Genomic DNA, 23836 nt, shown 5'->3' with positions numbered 1-23836 from the left:
CAAGCATGCAAGCGCGCACACAGGCACACACAGGCACACACACACACACACACACACACACACACACACACACACACACACACACACACACACACACACACACACACACACACACAGAGATTGTATCTGAGGGCTACTTTTCTGTCCTCTTTCTCTTTCTCTCTCTCTCTCTCTCTCTCTCTCTCTCTCTCTCGCTCTCGCTCTCTCTGTGTCTCACCTGAAGCTGTGAGCCTAATGATGTTGAGAGTTTGAGCCTCGCAGCGACAGCTCCAGTCCAGGGGAGACGTGTCTCATGTCAGACAGAGAGAAAGGGGGACATCACTGGAGTCAAGCAGGAAACTACTGGAGCAACTGTCACTAGATGGCATTACGTTTTAACAATGACCTTTACAGAGTAATTGAACACAATCTGGAATGAAATATTATTAGGTGTCGAAAGTTAATAGATGATTTAATATTATCTACAGTACAGTACCATGGTGTGTACAGTAGAGCACACAGTCATGAATTCACACATGCATGCGTAATTACGCACGCACATGCAAGTAATTACACTGGCAGATACACACATCCTTATGGAAAAACCACATGATTTCACGTGTGACAAAAAAAAATCACATTTTTTGGGGAACACTTCACATGTGATGATATTTCACATGAAGTTTCCCATGTGGATTTCCACGTGTGATCACATAACGATGTGCACATGCTGAGCTGAAATGTTCACATTGTAAAACAAAAGAGACACGTGAGGCCATATGTTCACACGTATTCCATATACTGTAGAGTTCACATGTTAACCCCACCTCTTTACATGTTCGGAGAACAACATGTTTTCACCTCACATATGAATTGCAGATTCACATGTGGAATTTGTATTGCAAATATTTGTAAATCAATTTTGCACTTTCACCTGAAAAACATTCAAATGTTGTCGTGTGTAGTTTCATGGTGTCACATGTTGAATTTTTTGCATACCCATGTTGTCACATTTATTTCACATCAGATCGTTATCACATTAACTTAAAATAAGATCACATGTGAACGGATGACATCACATGTGATCACATGAAATTCATGTGGTTTTTCCATAAGGGCGCACGCGCGCGCACACACACACACACACACACATACACACACACACTCCAGGGGCAGCTGAAGGAGGATGGGCCTCCTCTGCTTATTAACTGTTTGGTGACCTCATGACTTCATCTGTGGTGCTGTCAGACTGGAGTAGAGGAAGCGAAGAGAGATGGACCACGTTTTCCCAGCCCTGGCAGCACCGCTGGCTCAATGGGTTCTTTGTTCTGGTCTGGCTCTAGACCAGCTCAGTATGGGGCTACGGCATAGGGCTGCCTCAACCCTACAGTCCCAGAGAGAGAAAGCCGGAGGAGAGGGAGGAGGGAGAGGGGGGAGAAAGGAGGTGGAGAGGGAAGAGGGGATGGAGAGAAGGAGGGTCGGAAGAGAGGAAGGAGATGGGATGGGGGAGAAAATATCTAGGGGTGTACAATACAATACGTATAGGACAGTATGTACAGTTTGCAAAAGTTTCAAAACCATCTAGCCTAATGAGGAGCTCCTATCCTTACAGTGTTGGTCCATTATGTAAAGCACATGTACGTCCAAACATCCCAATAGTCCTTTTCCACCATGTTACACTGATTATTCCCTCTCTGTGTTCAAGTCATGATCATGTAAACCATAACAGAGCTTAAGACAAAGCTGTTTTCCTTAGGGGAAAAAAAAATGAGAAGTGCAATGTGTCGGTCGGTCATCCCAGCTGTGTGTGTGTGTGGAATGTTGGGATTAATGGGAATTTAATAGGCTGATTAAAGATGAGGGGAGTTTGATGGCAGAAACATCTCTGGGGCGATGGCAAGGAGGAGGAGGATTCCACAGGCCGGAGTGACAGGATAGGTCACAGAAGAGTAAACCTCATTACTGAGAAGGGACAGCAACAGGAGGCAATACTCCCAGAAAGAGTGGGAGGGAGGGAGAGAGAGAAAGGACAGTGGGACATTGAGAATGAGTGTGACGTGGAGAGAGGAACGTTTTAGGGAGAACGGGGAGAGAGTGATAGAACAAAGTGGTGATAAGAAAGTGACAGAGAAGTAGAAGACAAATCTGAGAAAGGAGGGATAGTCATTGAGGTTGACGGACCTTAACCTCTCCCTTCTCCTCTCAGCACTCTAACTCTTTCATATCTCTCTCTCTTTCTCTCTTTCTTTCATCTCTCTCTCTCTCTCTCTCTCTCTCTCTCTCTCTCTCTCTGATTAGAATAGTCTTGTTTACCTACTATTGTGTGTGACTACATCAGTTTTGGATATTTGCGGGAGCGAGCTTCCAAGACAAACCTTACAGCATTTAGTAATTGTCGAAGCTTTACAAAGAAACATCTCTCTCATTCTCCGTCACTAGCATGGTGGCCTGGCTTTGACTAAGTTAGCTATCTAATCATAGGGAGAAAGATTGTGCTTTTTTCCCTCTAGCCACCTTCTCCGCCTCCCACCTCTCCTCAGCTCCAGACTGTGGTTGAGTCTGATCCTTTAATCTCTAAGGCTTCAATGGCTGCCTGCGACAGTGTAATGATGGGGTCCGCGCTTCACCTAGGTGTTTTGGGGGGCTGAATTACGTGCTGTTTACGGAGTGGTCACTCCCTCCTAGGGGTTGTTCCACCTCAAAAAGCTGAAGAAAGAGGAACTCGACACCCACCACTTCAGATTATTCTGAAATAGTTTCTGTTGTTTGAAACAGATGAGAATGGCATTCCTGCAACATTATTTTGTTGAAATATAATGTGAGTTTAAGCTAATTGATTGCATCCAAAATCCATATGAAGTGCGAAAACCATTTCTTTGGATGTCTTACACACTGTTACAAAAAAGTTTGTTCCAAATCGGATGTTAGCTACTCCAGTATCCTATAAATTAAAATGGTCAATTCAGGTGCAATCAATTAGCTTAATTTCTCAGTTTCCATCTACAGAAACAAGTTCAGAACCATCTGAGGTGGTGGGTGTCATGACTTGCTGAAATGACATGGAATGACCCCTAGATCACAGGAGGGGAAAATGACCTGGAGTTGGTGGTAGAAGTTACCCAAATCTGCTCTATAATGAGGGCTGTGTGGAGTAAAATGAAGACTGATACCTTTGTAAAAGGATTCATTGTTGCCTGTGATTTGTCGACGCGGAGACTTTGACGGAAAGAAGCCAAGTCTTGAGCTGTCAGGAAAAGTGAGGAAAAATGGCATGGTAAATCAACTGATGACTTTCAAATGATTATCGTGTCAAGGTAGAGAATGTCGATTTACCTTGAAGCGGGTTTTCTTTCTTCCGTTTTCTTCTTTCTGACATCAGGTGACTGGATGTGTTCAGAGTGTTCAGAGCCCCTGATTGCCGGGTTGGGTTGTTTTTATGGCTTTGGGCAAGCGCTACAGAAATCTGTTTGGTCGTGTTATTTTTATGACGTTTGGCATGTAGTTTGGAATTCTGATTCTTATGCTCTCCCTGTAAAAAGAGCCCGTATGTCTGAATGCGGCGGGCGAGAAATGGTAAGCGTTAACAGCTGCCGCATCAAAGGCGCTCGGGCATGTTGTGCGTTTAACCCAAATCCGTCACACTCGCACAAAGCCCCTGATTCAACCTGTAATGTAGACATTGAACAGAGAGCGTCAAGACCACAACCAATGAGAGGTTACAGCCTCGAATGAACTCTTAACACCTCTCCTCCACATGGCAGGTCAGAGGTCAGCGAAGCTCGCACCTGATTGGTTCCCTGGAATGGTTACTGGGGGTGACAGGTCATTTGTGTGTAGAATTTATTTTCATTTCGCAAAAATTATGCCTGAAAGAGCAAAAAATGGCTACTGGAAACTATTACAAAACCGCCATGTCTCTGTGAAAATTGCTGAATCTACTTCAAACACTTTGATTCGACCTCTACACTGTTGGTTGAGCTGTTAAGCAGGTAGTTACAGCCAGAATAGATCAACAGCTAACTAAGTGAGTACCGGCCAGGGCAGTGGACTGATCCATACATTGGATTTAACATCAGAAGAACCCTAATCACCATGGCCACTGAGCTGGGGAGAGGGAGAGAGGGACAGGGAGAAGAACCAAGCGATGGATGTTCCACTCAGAGCCTGAGACATTTACCAGTCATTGATAAACTGCTTAGCAGCGGGCAAATTAATGAATCCACCATCCACTCGGCCTGACACAGAGAGAGAGAGGGTGTGGGGGGTGGGGGGGGTTGGATGTGGGGGGGTTGGATGTAGGGGAGGAGGGCAGCAGAGGACCGAAGGGGAGGGGGGGGGGGGATGAGGGAGGTAATCCGGTTCCAGCTAAACGGCTGATCCCTCTCATTCCTCAGATATCAAATGTCAAAAGTTAAATTAGCCTGCTAGCCTCAGATAGGAGTTAACATGCTTTTAAATGGGGCAGGGGGTGGAGGGGGAGGGAGGATGCGGGCGATTCTATCCCCCTCTGGGACGGCAGCGGGCAGGTGCCTTTGAAGTGTCTAATTATCCCTCTGACTAGTAAGCACTGGCTAACTGTCTTAATGGAGCCTGCTCTGTCTGATCTCCTCGCATGTATTCAGACACACACACACACACACCATCCATCGCAATGTGTTAGAAAAGCAGCTCTGAGAGGCAGCCATGAAAAAAACTCTTCATAAAGTTTGTAGAAACTATAGTGAGATAAATGTATTATGTCTTTTAATAATTCTGTATTGTTAGGTGAGAATTCACCACAGTGACAGTTGGACCTAATTCACCATAACTATTTTTTATTTCGCTCTAACTGTTGGTTGGCACTTCCCCACCTCCTTGCTTTGGCTGGGTGTCCATGTTCTCTTGGCGAGCGCCTCCTAATCTGAGTGCCACAGGCCCCGTCCGGATCACAGTGGCGTCAGAAGTGGGATTCCAATGCTCCGGCCCAGTGGAAAGCTGGCCTAGTCCGGCCTGGTGGGCTGGGAGCCATGCCTGAATCCACCCTCTACCCTAACAGACCCAGTTAGCAGCCCGTCCAGCCCGTCCAGTCCAGTCACACTTCTGTCATAGCTGTACGGTATCATATTATATTGTGGTGGAAGACTGGAGGTCAATAACGATAACAGACAAGGTTGTCGGATGCTGACGACCTTGTTAGTTGAATATGAAGCCATGTCAATGCTGGTCAGACTTCGTTATTGCGTTTGTGGTTTCGAGCACTGAGCAAATGCATCTCCTCTGTTTGATTCTTAAAAGAGTATATGAGTCAAGGTGCCCTTTGAGTGAAATTCTTAAAAATTCAAAAAGGCATGGCCCCCAACTCATCACTGTTCTTTTTGGTCAGTGTAGCTCTGCTCCTTCACAATGTGCTCCTGATGAAATAACCTGTGGGGGGGGGGGGGGGGGGGGGGGGGGGGGGGGGGGGGGGTTGTAGAGAGTGGTTCTGGCCCTACGGCCCCTGATGTATGAAAGGTAGTCAGTAGGGATTGGAGTGGGGGCGAGGCAGGGCCCTGCTGTGAGGCTGATTTGAGGTGAGCAGGGAGAGCAGAGAGACACGGGAAGGGGCGAAGAAGCCTAGATTTCTTTTGATTCCTCTCCCCTCTAGGCTATGGGCTGGGACTGAGAGCCAGGGGCCCCTGGTAGGGTCCCAGCAGAGCCCCAGCGGCGGAGTGAGGGGTGTGGGACTCCGGGCCGGGGAGATGGGGTCTGGGGATGCCGAGGGGAGGGGGCGGTGTGCCGCCGAGCCAAATTGAGACGTGGGAGCCGTCGAAATTAGCCTAGATGATTATCGAGGAGAGCAGTAGTCGGGCTGTGGGGGGAAATCAGGAATCTTCCCGACCTGCCCACCGCTTCTCACTGCAATTACTCTAAGCATCACTCACAGCAGCTGTATTTACATAATGCGCCACTATGGGACCACTCTGCAGAGGGGAAATAAGACAAGGGCGGAAAGTTACTGACAGTGAATTCAGGCGTGTTGCGCCACAGCTAACTTTTTAGTGCTTTTTTATTTACATTTTATAGATTGGTGACGGTCTCCTTTTCTCGCTTGTTATCCTGAAAATAAATATGATCCAAATCATGTAATTCCACAGCTATTGCGTTGGTGATTGATAAATGGGAAGATGGCCAATGGTTGACTGTCCAAGATGCTACAGGTCATGACGTGTGAGGTTAAGCACGCAGGATCCTCTGAGATGTTGTGCCCTCGTCGTGACGTTCTACGAAGAGTCTCTTGACACGTCTCCCATGTCACTGTAAACAGACGTTGGGAGAAGCTCCATTAAGACTCAGTCACCTTCAACACAATACACAACTGAACTCTGTTGTGGGAGATACCACTGAAGCTCCCTCAGCGGGGGTTAAAAGAAAACATTCTGGCAAAACCTGCATCCTATGGGACCGGCAGCCAAAAAGTTGATCGGGAAAAATACCCCACACAATTGCACTAATCTTCCCCGTTCTCTTCTCTTGTTGTGTTTGCGATTCCTCCTCTTGGTGGAGTTTGAAGGTTCTCTCTCTGTCTCTTCTTTCAGCCTGCGCTGCTAATCGTGAGTGATTCCCTCTCTCTATAGCGCAGGTGCCATGTACAGCGAGCTCTTCCTAAGCCGCTTGGAGAGGTAGCTGCTACGCTCTTATTAAACTCTAGCCAGCCGCTGAAATGTTTGCCTCCCTCTCATTGTTAATTGGGCAGTCTTCAGTCTTTTTTTGCGGGAGTTGATTTGCAAGAGAAAGAAAGAAGACGGAAAGAGAGATTATCGCACAGGAGGAGAGGAGCTTTGAAGAAGTGTTTTGTGTTTTCCTCCACTCCTCTTCTCATCTTTTCCCCCCTTTGTCGGGTTCCTCAGCCAAACCCCCATCACCGTGCCACAGACAACACGGCTTGCAAATGTTCGCAGGTGGAGGAGAATGGTTGTTGTGTCGCTGGCGCTTGTTCAGAGGCAAACGACACCTCCTCGATGGTAAAGGTTTCGCACAACAAAGCCAGTTCGGGGGTAGAATGTGCGAGACTGATGAAAATGCCCCTTTGTGTTCCTCTGACTGAAACACATGTAGTAGCTTAAGGCAGCGGAGACTCCTACATGGTGCTGGCTGTAGAGTACCAAATCAAATGTCTGAGAGGCAGGAGCAGATTGGCACTCCGACCCTTGTTCTACACAACGGCTGCCTTTGAGAAACACCAACTCCCTCCGAAGCAGAGGCTTTTTGTCTTCGCTCCCTCTCATTACTTTGAATCAGCCAGGCACCCTTAACTTCAGCTCCCTTGTCCCAGGGCCCAACTCTCTCTCTCTATCTCTCTCTCTCTCTCTCTCTCTCGTTCTCTTTCCCCCTCCTCTAAGGAATTGGCTCCACTCCATTCCTCATTATCTCTTTTATATTTTCATTTTGTCATTTGTTGTATTCGTTCCCTCCTCCTTTCCCCCCTTCCATTAAAGGCCCTCTCCTCCCCTGCTCAGGCATGAGGGCTTTCTCTGAAGGTATCCAGAGAATCCTTTTACAATGGAAGGCCCCAACATAAAAAGGGGAAAAACCTGGGCATTAGGACTTAATGAGCGGCTGGCTGGGCGAGAAAGAGAGATAGAGAGTGAGAGAGAGAAAGTGAGAAAGAAAGAGACACTGAGAGGAAGTGAGATAGAAAAAGAAAGAATGAGAGAGAGGGGGAAAAAAGATACGGTGGGATAGAGAGAGAGAGAGAGTCACTAGAGAGTGATGGATAGGAGAGAAGAGAGGAGGAAAGGAGAGAGAATGCCAGGGAGAGAGGATGGAGAGAGCATAGGCTCCATTATAGTGGCAGAGAACTCCTGAAATACTAGAGCCGGGCGTGCACTCTGATCAGGACTGCAGTGAGCACAATTACCTTCTTTTCAAATCCTTCAGTGACACTGCGGGAGGAAGGAGGACTTTGAAACTTGAAAGGCAGGAGCTCGCTTTCAACCTCAAACGCGAGCAGGAAAGGGCTCTGAAATTTGTTCAGTGCTCCCCATCCACCATTAGCTTGTTTCTTCCTCTCGCCTGCAGGCATTTAAGCAGTTTTTGAAAAGATGTTAAGAAATTCAATCACCATAGAGAGTCCTGGATAGGTCTTTTTTTTCCTTTTTTTGTGTGTGATGCATGCTTCCCCTTGGTCCACCGAGGACCGGCCTCCTGCTTTGTGTTGTGGGTGAATGGACTTGTGAACCGGTGGAGGAGAGGAGGACGGGATGGGGGCAACCATGGGAAAAAGGGAGGGAATGAAAAATGAGGGAGGGAAGAAAGAGAAAAAGCCAAGAGGGTCTGTTTGAGGCTGATGGTGTTCAGGGTTGGAGAGGTGCTCCTGAAGTTCAGGCTTTTCAAAGTGTTTGCAGACACCTGAGTCCTCCACATCAGAGGCAGAGTACGCTGCACAGCCACAATGGATGAGAACACTGACTATAAAGCCTCCAGCTATCCAATGCAATACACTATGAAACACCATTGGACATACATTAGACCAAAAAATACATATTATAATCATTATCAGTTAACTGCACCTATGAGGCTCAAGAGGGTTCAAGTATAGTCAAGTAAAATATAACCAAGTTTTCCAGCCGTTTAGGTTGGATGACATATGACCGGGATAAAAAATAGAAATGGGGATAGGACTGAGCCTTGGGGGATCCCTCCTATTTCAGTCTCACCATTCAAGTTTTAGTTCTTGACCTTCTGCTGCCCAGTATTTGTTTAACCTTTTAAAGTGGTATACACTGAAATAATGAACCCATTTTAGGTAGTATGCACTGAAATAATGAACCCATTAAAGGTGGTATACATTGAAATAATTACTCATTACAGGTGGTATTCACTGAAATAATGAACCCATTTAAGGTAGTACACACTGAAATAATGAACCCATTTAAGGTGGTATACACTGAAATAATGAACCCATTTAAGGTGGTATTCACTGAAATAATGAACCCTTTTAAGGTAGTACACACTGACATAATGATCCTATGTAAGGTGGAATACACTGAAACAATGAAGCCATTTAAGGTGGTATACACTGCAATAATGAACCAATTTAAGGTAGTATACACTGAAATAATGAATCCATTTAAGGTGGTATACACTGAAATAATGAACCTATTTAAGGTGGTATACACTGAAATAATGAACCCATTTAAGGTAGTATACACTGAAATAATGAACCCATTTAAGGTGGTATACACTGAAATAATGAACCCATTTAAGGTGGTATACACTGAAATAATGAACCCATTTAAGGTGGTATACACTGAAATAATGAACCCATTTAAGGTGGTATATGGCAGAATGACAGTTCACCATGGTGACGTGGAGGGGAGAGGAATGTTGGAGTGACAATAGTTTGATTTAAATATTAGCTGCTTGACCTCTCCGAGACATAAGTGAGTAGGGCTGGAGTTCACTGAGAGGGAAGAGAGAGGGAGGGAGAGGGAGGGAGAGAGACAAAGAAAGAAAGACACCCACCCAAATGGGGAAAAGGGGAAGAAGCCAAAGAGAGACACAGGAACGTAGTGTAATAATATATTTGGGAATAATTACCTAAATATTTTGTCTCCAGAAAGAGTTCATAGACGGTGTTAGCTGCATGGGCTTGTGGGAGTTTGACTTCACTTCCAAATGTTCAAACATTATTGCTACAAGCACATTGTGTATGTCAAGTCTATGGAGCAAATACATAAATAAACTAGACCAAGAATTAGAATTAGAAACATCTCCTGGTCTACCATAAGATATTATTCTCGGGCCTCAACTCTGTGTTCGCTGGATCAGTATTCAGTACATGCAGACCCACACTCCTCTCAGCAGCATAACCCTGTCCTTTGCTCTAGTTGCTCCCAGCACAGTTTACAGTCCCCACTTTCTTCCTCAAATCCAATCCATGCGAGAAGATGAACCCCGAGTCTGAAATCCCTTTATGTTAATATTGCGCTTTGCAAGAGCAGACCCTATTAATCCAGCTTTAACAGCATAAGTGCCATTATTCCCTTAATAAGATCAGGGGCTGTGCAGTATAGGATTAAATACTTATATCATAACTGACACTATAATTTCCTGTGGAGGAGAGCATGAGCCTCTGCTCTCTTGCTGGTTTGTCAGTTCTGTGTTAAGTCTCGTGGAATTTGCTACTCCCGAGCGCTGAGGCACCAGTCGGGCTGCATGGCTGGGCCCTTACACAGGTAATGGACGTGGGAGAGTGAGAGGGGGTCTCTCGTTCTCTCTCTCCTTCACTCTCCTCTCGACCCATCTCTCTCTCCGACTCGGGGTAGCGCTCTTTAATCTAGCCCTCTCTTCTGCACTCAATTGGCTTTTGGAGGGCTGCAGTTCTCCATCGCCTCCAGTTCATAGGGGGGCCTTACAGCGCTAGGCTGGTAAATGCTACAGAACCTTTGGCGTTGGCACCGCGGCACTCTGTCAGGGCCCTCAGTGAGACGTTAAAAAAGAGAGAGCAACAGGGGGCACCGAATCAACCAGGAACCAGGGCTGGACCAGAGGAGATTTCCCAGCAGCCTCCAATGAAGTGGATCTGTTGCTCAGTCAAGATAAGGCCAAACTCAGTGGACTCTCTGGATCAGGATGGAGGAATAGGGTGGATTTGAGGCATTTAGGAAGACAGAATTGTATGTGACTGAATCAAACAGGTTCTGCAATAGTTCTGTAGCGCATTCGACTAGAGCCAGTGTAAAACTTTAGATGAGCCAGTGTAAAACTTTAGATGAGCCAGTGTAAAACTTTAGATGAGCCAGTGTAAAACCTTTGATGAGCCAGTGTAAAACCTTTGATGAGCCAGTGTAAAACCTTTGATGAGCCAGTGTAAAACTAAAGATCATACAAAACATGAACCTAAGCATGTTAAAATGTAATAATTGATCATAATCATACTCAGGTACAGATGATAGGAATAATCTCCTTTTATTTACAATGAAGCTCAACATTCATCATTTCTTGGACACTATTCAAGTGTGTAGGAGTTAGTGTTACATGAAGAGCGCCCAGAGTATGCTCTCTTCAGGGACTACTCAGAACTAGTCTGCACAGTAGCACTCACCAGGTTAGGGACCATGTGACCCCATGAAGGCCAGGGTCAGTGGTCAGGTCAAAGGTACATTCTTTCCAAAGCAGCTCAGCCCTTGAACTCTCTTCACTTTCATCCCCACTAACCCAGCACACCAGGGATAGCTTCTCAGGGGGACTCTCCTTTCCGTCTTTCCATCTCTCCGCTTAGTTTCTCTCCTTCACCTGGAGAGAGAAATAGAGAGAGAAAGAGATTACTCTGGCAGAGAGGGGGTACCATGAGGCCGCTTAATGGGCAGTTTGGAATGCAGGCGGAAAGACCCGGTTGCCTTCTCCATGGGAATCCATTTATTTTATAAAAGGAACAGACGAGGCTGACTTTAAGATCCGACTTGGGAATCGCTCCCCTTGAATGTGGCTGTGATGCAGGGGGTTCGTTTAGTTGGTGAGAGCACCAGAGATGAGTCCTATTGGCTTGAGCTGTCTTCTGCTTGAGTCCTATTGGCTTGAGCTGTCTTCTGCTTGAGTCCTATTGGCTTGAGCTGTCTTCTCCTTGAGTCCTATTGGCTTTAGCTTGTCTTCTGCTTGAGAACTCACACGTTCAGCTGGCTTATATGGAGACCAAACCAGCGTGGATTTGCAGGGAAGACCCACTGTGCATACTTGGTTGGTTGCATGTGTACAAAACAAATCCCCTGCCCCTCATAGGAGTATGCTAAATTATCTAATTTGTGTGTGTGTTTGTATTGACTCTGAGAGGTAAAGAAATTCCCCTTGACGGCAGCATCCGTAATTCATCTGTTCTAATTCTGCTGACTGTGAAACTACTACCCTCCACCACCAAAGGCATTCAGAACAGGTTGAGAAAACTTCAGCAGACTTTAGGCTCTGTACAGTAGCTTTAAATGTACAGGGATCAATTATGGTGTATGTACCCTCAATAAGTTAGGACCTTACCCTCTCTCTCCCCCCTGTCCCCTTACAGAGGATGAGAGCTCGGGCACGCCGTACCACCACCACCACCACCACCACCGTGAGAGGCGCAATGCCATCAGCACCCAGGCCCCCACACCCGGGCCCCCTGGCAGCAAGCTGGGTGAAGAGCCCTCCACCTCCACAGAAGAGCGCCCACCGTTGGTAAAGAAAGAGTTGCACAGCTCGCTGCCCCACCTGGTCGACCACGGCCTCCCGTACCGCGGCACGCTGTTCGCCATGGACCCTCGCAACGGATACCTGGACTCCCACTACGGTGAGTACAGACAACGGACCTCAGTTTACAGAGGAGGGGTTGGATAGGATGTTCCATTTGATTGTTAGAGAATGTTTGTGATGCCAAAAGTAGTGGGTACTTGCTTCAGGGTTTTCTGGTCATCAGACAACTTGAATTGTCTCAGTGAGTTACTGAATAGATTGATGGATAATTACATTTAAAAAAAAACTGGGGGTGAGATCAATTATAAGTCAAAAAATGAACCGTGTTTGTGTGTATTTGTGAGCATTATACTGTAATTTGAGTGAGGCGGCAGACTGAAAGACAACATGCCTGTAGACCCCCCAACACCCTCTGAACAGTGGCACCAATGTTCTGTAGAATAATAGGTAGAAGGCAAGGCTGCTAGTCGCTTGATTAGGCCTGACAGATCAGCTGCTCTCTCTCTCTCTCTCTCTCTCTCTCTCTCTCTCTCTCTCTCTCTCTCTCTCTCTCCCTCTCTCCCCCTCTCTGGGAAGTTAGTATGTGGAGCATTCAGCACAGCTCCTTAATTCCCTCATTAGGGGCCTGTCTGAGCCCAGTACTCCACTTCCACTCATCAACACACACATCAAAACCCCAACTCTACACTACACTGCATTGCGCAGTCAAACCACACTCACTACCCCCCCTCCTCCTCCCCCCTCCTCCTCCCCCTTCTCTCTGACTAGGACGGAGAGGCTGTGGGTGAGAGAAAGGGAGAAGAGACAGAGACACAGTATATATAAAGGGAGGAGTGAGTGAGGTACATGAGGTTTGAGGTTATGATAGAAAAATCATAGGAAATAAAATATGAAAGAGAGCGAGAAGAGAGAGAGAGCAAGAGAGAGAGAGAGAGAGAGAGAGCGGGAGAAGGAATAAGAGAAAGGTGCAGTAATAGAATGAAAGAGAGACAGATGAGCGGAGGGCTGGGGGCTGTTTAGGAGGATAATTTCGCCGCCACCATAGCCTGAATGGACGTGGCCTCCAGGATTTGATCGGACGGTTTGTTTACTTTCGATACATTGCCTGCGAATTGGGCCTGACAGAGGGGTTTTAATCCGCAGGCCGTAATGAAAAGGTCTCTCTGTCCCTGGCTCTGGCTCCGGCTCCGTTTCTTTACTGTAACTCTATTTATTTAGTTAGTTCATAAGCCGGCGTCTCCTTTGTGCACTGGTGCTTCCATCCACCACAGAGCTACAGTGCTAATCTGAAAGGTTACTTAAAGTCAGGCCCTGGGTCTGTTCATTGGTGTAGTGGACAGGATCCTCGCAAGCAGAACATTACTGTCGATTACAGCCCGGTCTTAGCTCAGCAGGACTGCCACTTTTGATTGCGAGTGTGTGTGTGTGTGTGTGTGTGTGTGTGTGTGTGTGTGTGTGTGTGTGTGTGTGTGTGTGTGTGTGTGTGAGCACTGGGGGTGAGCACTTGGGGTAGGGGGTTTAAGCCCACTAAAGCCAAGGGGAACTAGGGGCGAGGGCTTGGGGGGATGGGTGGGTGGGGGTGGTTGGGGGTCACAGTGAGGGGTGGCAGCGCCTCAGGGTCATGCGTAAAAGTCAGAGTCTGAAATGGAGAGTTCAGAAGCAGCAGGAAAAGTCAAAGGGGTCGTAGAGCCTCAAAGGGCTCCATTCTTTCCACTTGGGGGCCTCCTGGGCCGCAGGACAGCAATCAGACCAGGCAGAGGGCAGAGTGGATAGAGAGATGACTGGTGCTATAGGCCCCCCTGTTCTGTGTTCTGTTTTCTCTCTCTCTCTCTCTCTCTCTCTCTCTCTCTCGCTCTCACTCTCTTTCTTGTAATCAGATATTGATAAAAGTATCAATTCCATCCCAATGTTTTAGCACAGGCAATTATTTGACCGAATTGAGATGACTAAGTTCTAGTGAAGTTCAGTAGAAAAGTACAACTGGAGTACATGCTGAAATGTGAAGACAGTCGTTTTTTCCTCAGAGGGTGAAGTGTAAAGTAAATGGATGTCCTTGGGACGTGCCCTGACCCTGACTCAGTTCAGAAAGAATTAGGACCAGAGGTCAGAGAAGAGAGCAAGCCGGGGGCTGTGTAAAATGGCTTCCTCTGGTACCAGGTGTGGGGAACACGAGGTGTCCCTGAAGGCGCCTGCCGCAAGACCCAGGACCAGGCTCCAGAGCCTCCACCTCAGCCCCTCATGGTGCCTTCAGTCTGGGGGTCAGGAAAGGGCGAGGGCCCTAGCCCCTTTGAACACGGAGCCCACCACCACCACCACTAGCCCCAGAGGTGTGAAGTACATTGACCCTGTGCTTGGTTGAACCCCTCCCAAACCTACTTCCACGGTCCACTCCCCCAACACCCCCTCTCCCCTGGGGTCTCTGACTGACTGTCACCTCCCTAAATGTATCCCAGGTGTATGTTGCGACTGTGAGGGTGATGGAGAGGGAAGCATGGGTCTTTGTGCTGTGCTTGCAGAGCGTGGGGCGCCGCACGGCCTGGCCACGGCCGACAGCCAGGTAAATGTGATTACTCTTCCCTCTGTTGTACTGTCAGTGCTTAATGCGGCTAAACGCGCCAACACCTGCAGCCTCAAGCGCACCTGGACTGCCGGGTCGTCATGGTCATAACTGTGGCGGTGATACGAGTTGTGGTGGCTGTTGAGAAGAAGAGGAGGGCGGATATTGGGGGTCGGAGGAGGGGGAGTGGAGTTTGTGTTCTTTTTAGAGGTCGCTGCTTCTCTTCGCAAATCTTTCCTTTTCAAGCAGCCCCTTCTGTGCTCTCTCCCACTCCCCTGTCTGAGGCCTATAAGACTCTGATGTTTGTGTTTACTCTCATCTTTACACCCACTTGCCCACATAAAGGAGGAGGCATTAAGGAAAAATAGGCCCTATTGTGTGCATTAGCTAAATCGCGGTGATGCCTAGCTTCTTAGCCGCTTTTCTTGGGCAAACACAGGATAAGAGTCCATATCCTGCTTACCACAACACTAATACGTGGGGCTTTCGCCCGGATAAGGAGGAGGAAGGATTTGGGAGGAGGATTAATAAGAAAGAGAGAGAGACTTGTTTAAAAAAATATATATATATATATATTTCTGTATTATGAGAACGTGTGTATTGTGAGGACGTTAGTGCGGCGGGCTGCGGCGCTAGCGCCATCTGTTTACACCGTGGGCTGATTAGCGGGTCAGTGGTCCTCAGCAACAGTGGAACACTTGCTGGAGATCCGTCCGTCGTCTCCGCTCTCTCCCTCCTCCGGGATCCCTCTTCTTCCTTCAAGTGTTTGTCTTTTTCTTAAACACTCGTTCGCCCCTTCCTCCTCGGACAGTCAAAACAGTTCCCGTTACGGGATCGCGAAAGCGCATCCTCTTCAATGGGCGGCTTTCTTATGTTTCTTACCAATCCAAACAGTATTGAAACATCAGAAGATGTTTCGTCAAAGGAAGGCGACTGGGGAGGGAAGGAAAAGCACTAAGCTGTTGAAACAATCCTTAAGCATGTTGGTTGGTTCCTTGACAACCAAGGCTGTTTGGTGGTTGCGTGTGTGTCTGTGATGACACAGTATACTAGGTCATTGTGTGGACCGAGACAGACTCTTATAGCTGAAGTAGAAGAGGGAACATATGAGCGAAATAGTCTGCTGTCTGGAATCAAGATCCCTGGCCAAGCACCTCCAGCTGGTAATCCTCACACCAAAGCCTTGTCCATGTCTCACCTCTGAGACCTCTTAAACCAGGGCTTCTAATAGCAAGGTGGAAGTACAGTAGAGTTCTATGGCTGGTCTAGTGCGTAGTCTGGATCCCGACAGGCTGTATCCCTGTAATCCTGCTCTTTGTAGCGAAAGCCCTGGCAGAAGTGACCATTACCTTGGATTGTGAAGACCCAGAGCACTGGGAGAGGGGAAGGAGAGCCCAGCCAGCACTCAACCAGACCCAGGGTTTATGCAGTGGGGGTGGGTGGTGGTCTGGTGATCTCCAGCCCCAGACAGGGGTTAGGTTAACCTCCATGGCTGCTTTGCAGAGGATATTTCAGGTCTACAGGTCCGTAGCACGGCGAGGCGAGACGAAGACTCAGCCCATGTCAGTCTGTCTGCCTCAATATTCAACCACAGCAGCTGACCACTGAAGTGAATGAGCTGGCTGTCACAAAACCCCAACGTGATCTGCACCACAATGGACCAGGCTCTGTACAGTTAATGGCTGCATTACTGCACTCTTTGATTCAGAGTCACACATATAGGCCATACAGGAACTATAGGAAAGCTTTTCTGGCACAGAAAAAAAGTAATGGAAAAAAATGGAAAAAGTCATTTATAATAATTTTTTCTCTGACAACCCATTCAAAGAGGCCAACTTTCTGGGTTCCACATCACGAGTGTTGGCGACACAGGTTCAAGCTCTCCTCCCCACAGACATTAGACTACAGAGGAGCACGGGGGGCGGCAGGGAAGCGTGGGGAGACACGTGCCCGTTTCAAGGGTGATCGAGGGCAAGTCTTTGTGATTGTTTCAATATTGGCTTCTGGAGCGGCGGGCGGTCCTGGTGAAACCCCCTAGTGGGGCACAGGGGGGGGGGGGGGGGGGGGTAGAGGAACCGGGGGGGGCCCGGGGGCGCCCTGCAGGCGATGGAAAGGAGTCTCTTCAATCCACCACCTTTCATCAAGAAAGAGAACCATGGCCGGGCAGCTCTTGAATTAGCCCCGCAGTCCAACACACCGGGGATAATCGTCCGTGATCCTCTTTTATACAGCTTATTAGAGAAATCTCACAGTGTAAGATAGGCCATATTCTCGCATGCATGTGCCGCTTGTAGGCCGTTTGATGAATGAAGGGGTTAGGCAAAGTTTGAAATAGTTAAGGAACGCTCTGAGTGAAGGTCAGACTTTCTTGTGGTTTCTCTTAGTATCTCAGAGCCCAAGAACGTGCGTAAAATTGCATTTTTAACAATGCCAAGATTAATTTGGAGTGGCTGGAAAATAAATAAAAAATATTTAAGAAATGAATATTCATAATTTCCTGATATCATTCTTGCAACATCTGTCTGTGTTTTGGACCCCGGCGTCGAATGAGGAATGGCTAATCGGTCGGAAGAAACACAGAGGCATCACATGTCCGAAACAATAGGCGTGCTTTGAAGTAGCGAAGGCTTAAAAACAAAGACTTGCTTTTCGGACTGTCCGTAAGGATACGCCACCACCAACACCAGCACTAACACCACCAGAAACAACAATAACGCCCCTTCAACCACAGAGACCATAAAGACGTGAGCGCATGTATGGACAACATAGAGGCTCATGGGTCTTTCTCTTCCTCCTCCTGCTGGTTTTTAAACCATGACGTCTTGTGCCTTCCTTTTCTCTCCCTCCTGAAGTGGCAGCAGTGGGATAATCACTCGGTGTGGAGTGGGAGAGTCACACTCAATTCGCGACCGCCTATATGTTTGTTCACTCTATGCAAATCTCACCGCCGGTCTTGTAGAGCAACGATTCATGTCCCTTTTCTCATAGCGTTAGCTACAAGATTAGCACCTTTATCCCTTCAACCAACCCAACCCCCCCCCCCCCCCCCCCCCCCCGATGCTTCCCTCCCTCCCTCGCTTTCATCTCTCCATCTCTCCCGAGGACGGACTGTACCTATTGTTCTACAGGAGGAGAGGGCTGAGGCATGCTGGGTAATTAACATGTTTCCTCTCAGCTCTGTTACCTCTGTTGAGGCTGGAGCAAATAAGTAGACGACAGTACATCCTCTTGCCTGTACCACAGGGGAGAGACTTACAGAAGAGCGAGACGAGAGAGAGGAGGAGGACAGGAGAGAGGAAGAAAGAGAGAGAGAGAGAGTCAGTAAGAGAGATGGAAGTGCAAAAACGGGTGTGAGAAGAAGTGCCAGTGAGGCGAGAGTGAGACTGGAGAAGGAGAGAGGAGTAGGGGGGGGGGGGGGGGGGTAACAAAGCAGAAAATGAAGAGAGACATAAAAGAATGGGAGCTCGAGGAGGTCAGGCCCATCATAGGCTTAGTGTTGCCTTCAAAGATGGCTGGGACAGGTGGCAGCTCCAGACAATCTCGCTCTGCAGAGCAGCATCCTCTCAGGAGGAGATAAGGGATTCCTCCGTCCAGGCCCCCCCCCCTCTCTTTCCTCGTCTCTCTCCCCCCCCCTCTCCTCAGCTCGACTCCCCCAGCCGGGGCGGCTTTGATGTGACTCAGTGTGAGCAGGCTGAGCGGTGCGGCTGGGGCCTGTTGGGCCGCTGGGAGCCAGACTCTCTGGCCCGGTTCAATCAGCGGGGCTCTCCGGTGCCCGCCACGTTCAGGTCTCATTAAATCACTCCGGCAGGGTTAATCCTCTTTAAGGTTTTACACGGTGCCCCGTTTGTCTGTCAGCCACAGCCACCGAGGCCATAGGGACCCCCAGAGGCGCCACCTGCGTGACAAAAGACCAACAAAAAAATCACTGTGACACCAAGTTCTACTCCTCTCTGCTCTCTTCTACCCCTTCCTCGCTCCCCTGTGTACAGTACTGTATGTTCTGCTCTCCTTTTCTTTTCTCTCAGTGCTATCACTCCTTCCCTGCCCCATGTGTGCTCTCTCTCCTCTCTCTCGCCCTCCGTTCCCTTGATAGTACCTAGCTCTGGTTGTAAGTCTTTTAGGATTATTTTGGGGGGAATTTGTTGACAGGGGTGTAGTAAATGGATTACAAGTTATCCTTGTTTTTGGGAGGAGGGAGTCGGGAGAGATCAGGCCCTGCTTTGAGTAAGAGACAAAGAGAGAAGGGGGAGAGAGAGAGAGGAAGAGAGGAAGAGGGCGAAGAGAGGAAGAGAGGAAGAGGAAAATATGAGCGACAGAGAAGGTAAGAGAGACAGAGATGTCGGCCTATGGGGAGAGAGACAGAGAAAGACCGAAGAGTGCGTGTGAGAGGGAGAAATTAAGAGAGTCAGAGAGTTACAGTTGCTGTGCGGCGAGGGAGAGCGAGGGCTGTAATTGGCCAGAGGTGACGACCCCTGTCTGCTCCTGAGACCCGACAGTCATTTGTCTGATTGCTGTGACACTGGGGCTGCGACCTAAATGGTACTCTATCTACTAAATAGGGCCCTACTTATGACCAGAGCCCTGGTCAAAAGAAGTAAACTAAATAGGGAATATGGTGCCATTTGGGACACGGCCCTGGGTTTCTCTCTGCTCTACACCGCGTGGTGTGACCAAAAAAAGGTGCTGTCCCCATAGGAGAAATAAATAAAAACATGAAATAAAGGATTTCCCTATGGGGACAGCCGAAGAACCCTCTTGGAGCCCTTTTTTCTAAGAGAGTAGACACTCATAATTGAAAATATGTAGACTGTGTCTGCAACATACAGGTGCACTACATTAACGAGATGCATTCTTGAATCCTGAATCCTAAATATCACGTGTAATAAATGAAGAATTCTGTCGGAGCGAACAACAAATCAACACATTTACATAACTAATGAGAGGAATAGATAAAAAGTATAGTTTAGTTACTCCTTTATTTTATTTGCCACTTACGCTATTTCCTACGCTGTCCTGTTCTTTCATAACACATGTGGATGTCAACTTGAATGGCCCCGGGCCACAGTGACCAGTCACGCTGACCAATGCCTTGTTGAATCCCAACCCTGCTCACTAGCTAGCCTCACTCTGCGTGGGTTAGAATTGAGGTGCCTCTTTCCCCTGCCGTACCAGGTCTGTGTGTTATTAGCCTCACAGTCACTGACTCTCACAGAGTCAGGCAGGGTTACTCTTATACACGCTGTCATGCTGGGTCAGCCCCAATATGACCTGCCGTGGGGCCCACGGTGGAGCTGCACTGTTGAGATATGGGGGGCTATAGGCAGGAGCCAGAACAGGATCAGGCTCAGTTTTGGACTGTTTCCTTCCGGAACCTATTTGGCCGGATTCGGTACCTCTAATGGCATTAAATATAAATGTCACTTTTTGCAATGTAAAAATTTGAATAAACACAATCAAAACACAACCCTCCTGCGAACTCTCATCTCTCCAGCATTGCACTTCATCATTTATTTCCTTATAGAGCCACACAAACGCTTCTGGAGGAGCTGCAGCACGTCTGATAAATGTAAATAAATTTGCCAAAGTTCGAGTTTTTATTAAAAAAAATATATATTTAACCTTTATTTAACTAGGCAAGTCAGTTAACAAGTTCTTATTTACAATGACGGCCTATCCCGACCAAACCCAAACCCGGGCGACGCTGGGCCAATTGTGCGCCGCCCTATGGGACTCCCAATCACGGCTGGTTGTGATACAGCTTGGAATCTAACCAGGGTCTGTAGTGACGCCTCTAGCACTGTGCCTTGGTCCGCTGCGCCACTCGGGAGTTACTGCTGTCTGTTCAGAAAGAAATGAAATCATTCAGAATAGCCTACGACACCATGAGTAAGCCTAACATTTTGCCACAGAGGAGAAATAGCTTATTTTAAAAATAGCCTAGCTGTAGTGTGTAACCCAATAACGAGGCATGGCCTGCAGTCGGGAACGCACAGCAAATATGTCAGTGAACAAACAGCATGCAGACAAAACGGGCCTTTCGCCATATTTCAAATAGTTTACAATCGCGGGAAAACACAGGTTGGAAAGCAAATGTCTCCTGCTGAAAAGAGAAGAATCAAATTCCAAATATTGTTTTACAAAGTAAAACGAGAGAGAGAGAGAGAGAGAGAGAGAGAGAGAGAGAGAGAGAGAGAGAGAGAAGCACATAAGCCTCTCTCTCTCTCTCTCTCTCTCTCTCTCTCTCTCTCTCTCTCTCTCTAAAGCATTTTTAGTCCTCCTCATATTGTAGAATGCAATATGTCTCCTCACACCTAGGCCTGGGGTATTGATTATGGTCATTGTAGTTAATTACCATGTTTTCTGCGCTAAGCTATGTGGAATATTGGCCTGTTGGAAACTACAACTCATTACTCCATCGCACAGTATGGGCTTGATCTGATTTATCTACAGAGAAACTGCACAATGTGCGCATTGAGCTCACAGAAAAAACCCAACCGAAATGGAATTCAAATAATTGAACCAATGTTGGTCAATAAGTTATTTACAAAATATTGGTTAATCTCTCTACACTAATAGACAAAAAATGACATCTTGTCTTATCTTATTTCAAGTGTTTGCTGATCTCCACATGGATATTACCATACACACACAATAACACATTCAAGTTGAAATCACAAGTAAAACTCATGACATTAAGGACACTCAAAGAGTTTTGATGATTCATTTGCAGAGGTAGGCTGTGGGTGACTTTATTTAATCATATACTGTATGGTGCTATATACTGTACACACCATGCATTAGCCATGCTTAAAATAAATGTTTAGTGAATGGTCTGGCGCAAAATGTTCCTCTTTATTTATTCACTGGGGTTAAATACTTAAACATGGGCCTTAAAAACAACACAGATCTGAAAATAGGATAGTCTCGAACCACCATAAATCACATGGGAATAAAACACACATATGTGTAGAGCATGGGCCTGTTGAGTTAACCTGAGGTTTAAGTCATTTCCTTTCCACCGCGAGATGTATCATTGTTTGGACTGGCTGCTCGGGGGACCAGGCACTAAGCAGAGAGAGAGCGGGAGAGAGATGGGAGAGATGGAGATGGGAGTGAGAGAGAGAGAGGCAGAGAGAGATAGAGAGACAGGAGTTTAGTGCAGTGTAAATCTCTACCCGGCTGGGAAGGGGGAGAAGGAGGAGGGTGGGGAAGGAAAGGGAGGAAAAGGGGGAGGAGGAGAAAGAGGAGGGCGTACCGACGCAATGCGCTTTGTTCTGCCCCCCCCGCAGTTTAGGCCAATCTGTAGGAATTCACCAAATGCAGTAGATAGATTGGCTCTCTGCAGAGGACCCCACAAAATAGCCTCAACTTCTACTCTGCTGCTCTGTGCTGGCATGGAGGGAGAAAAGGAGGGAGGGAAGGAAGGAAGGAAGGTATGTCAGGGGAGCTGGTGTAGGGGTACAGTTCGCGGAGAGTGGTACGTGTGTAGCTCCATTCTGAGACAAAGCGAGGGCTCTCACTGGGAGCGCAATTTGTTAAGATTGACTCCACTTGGTAAATGTCTTGCCGATGCAGGACTTCCATTATGCTATTTGGGGTGGGGTAGCAGGAGTACGGGGGTAGGGGGTAAGAGGAGTACGGGGGTAGGCGGTATGGGGTAAGAGGAGTACGGGGGTAGGGGGTAAGAGGAGTATGGGGGTAGGGGGTAAAGGAGTATGGGGGTAAGGGGAATAAGGGAGGGTAAATTGCTTTGACCAAACATATTCACTGCCTAATCTCAACCCTCATCTCTACCCTGCTTCCTGGTTGGTTTAAAAACATCTACACTATATGCCCCAGTATGTAAGGAACTGTCAGCAATACATAGGCACAACACCAAAAGACCCTGCACAGAGTGACTTATGCAGTGTAAACTAGAACGTTCTTTGCTTCTTTGAGACAGCGAGAGAAAAAGGAGGTAACGAGAGCGGAAGAAGAGAAGTGTATTGATTTACTGGGAAAGGAGAAAGTGCAATCTGCCAACGTTTCTCCCGATGATGAATGGCAGAGAGATTGGCAAGCCAACACTTTAAACACACTTCTTTTATTTAACCTCTACCCTCTTGCCTTGTCTTCTCTCTCACAGTTAGTCTTTGCTGAGTAAAGGATCTGTTTTCTCCCCAGTCAAACACACACGCACACCCACGAAAACACACCCACACGCACACTAGCTGTTGTGCTGAGTCTAGGCCGCTCACACACCTCGTACAGTACTGCAGAGAGCCTCAGCACAGCGAGAGCATTAGGCTAATTTATACAGCGGTAATTAGCCCATTAGACGTGCAACAATCTGGGACAGTAATTCAGCAAAACGCTCCAAAAGTCAACAGGAACTCCCACTGAGCTGAGCCGAACAGTCCCCGGGAATGTGTTATTTACATGTTGAAAACAGCTTGAGGTCTCAGTGGAAGCAAACACAAGCAAACAACTAGAGCAGTGGTGCAGGGGGCGAGGGATTGATCTGGAGGCGATGGGGACGTTCCGCAGCCCTCCATCCTAAACAACAACCTCCGACATCACACACACTCCTCGCGATGTTGACACAGTCCGCATGGGGTTCCCTTCATGTGAACAGTTGTAGCCGAACAGAGACCCAGGTGTGCTGGTGTGATCCTCGATCACGTGGAGGTGTTTTGCGAGGGAAGGGTCGGCGTCACACAGTTTGTGGAGTTGAGAGAAGGCGAGGGGATTGTAGGGGCCGCAGAGGGGGTTTTTGTGAACCTAACGTCACGTAGACGTACACGCGCTCACTCATTCACGTCCACATGCCGTGACTCGTAGTCGGTCATACGCGCACGCGCCCTCAACGAGCATCTCTCACGCGCTCAACTAAGCCAGCGCTCTCCCACTCGCTCGTCAGTCATCATCTGGCTCCGGGCAGCGGTGAAGGCGGCGTGCCTGAGTGTTGAGATCATGAGCGAGGAGAGAAGTGGTGTAATGAAACCTGGCAGTGCTGCAGGCCCAGCGCCGCTGTCATATGTTCCACATTACCCATTCACAAACCTGTGGAGCAGAGCAGGCCCCGGCAGCAGCCCCTTTTCTCACTCCGCTTCAGTCGGTTATGACAATCTGTCAGTG

At 47.8% G+C, this 23836-nt stretch overlaps 1 protein-coding gene across 4 annotated transcripts in view; it reads left to right on the top strand.

Moving 5' to 3' along the window:
- Positions 1–23836, top strand: part of LOC110489888 (transcriptional activator GLI3) — a 128231-nt gene that overhangs the window by 35445 nt on the left and 68950 nt on the right. For all 4 annotated transcript variants that reach the window (XM_021562848.2, XM_021562850.2, XM_021562847.2 and 1 more), the window contains exon 3: positions 11996–12259. In XM_021562848.2, the coding sequence (XP_021418523.1) occupies positions 11996–12259 (264 nt within the window). The remainder of the gene's footprint in view (positions 1–11995; positions 12260–23836) is intronic.

Source organism: Oncorhynchus mykiss, chromosome 15 (assembly GCF_013265735.2).
Source record: "Oncorhynchus mykiss isolate Arlee chromosome 15, USDA_OmykA_1.1, whole genome shotgun sequence".
NCBI classification, from domain to species: Eukaryota; Metazoa; Chordata; class Actinopteri; order Salmoniformes; family Salmonidae; genus Oncorhynchus; species Oncorhynchus mykiss.
The sequence above is the reverse complement of the archived record's forward strand: the minus strand, read 5'-3'. Positions and strand labels throughout refer to the sequence as shown.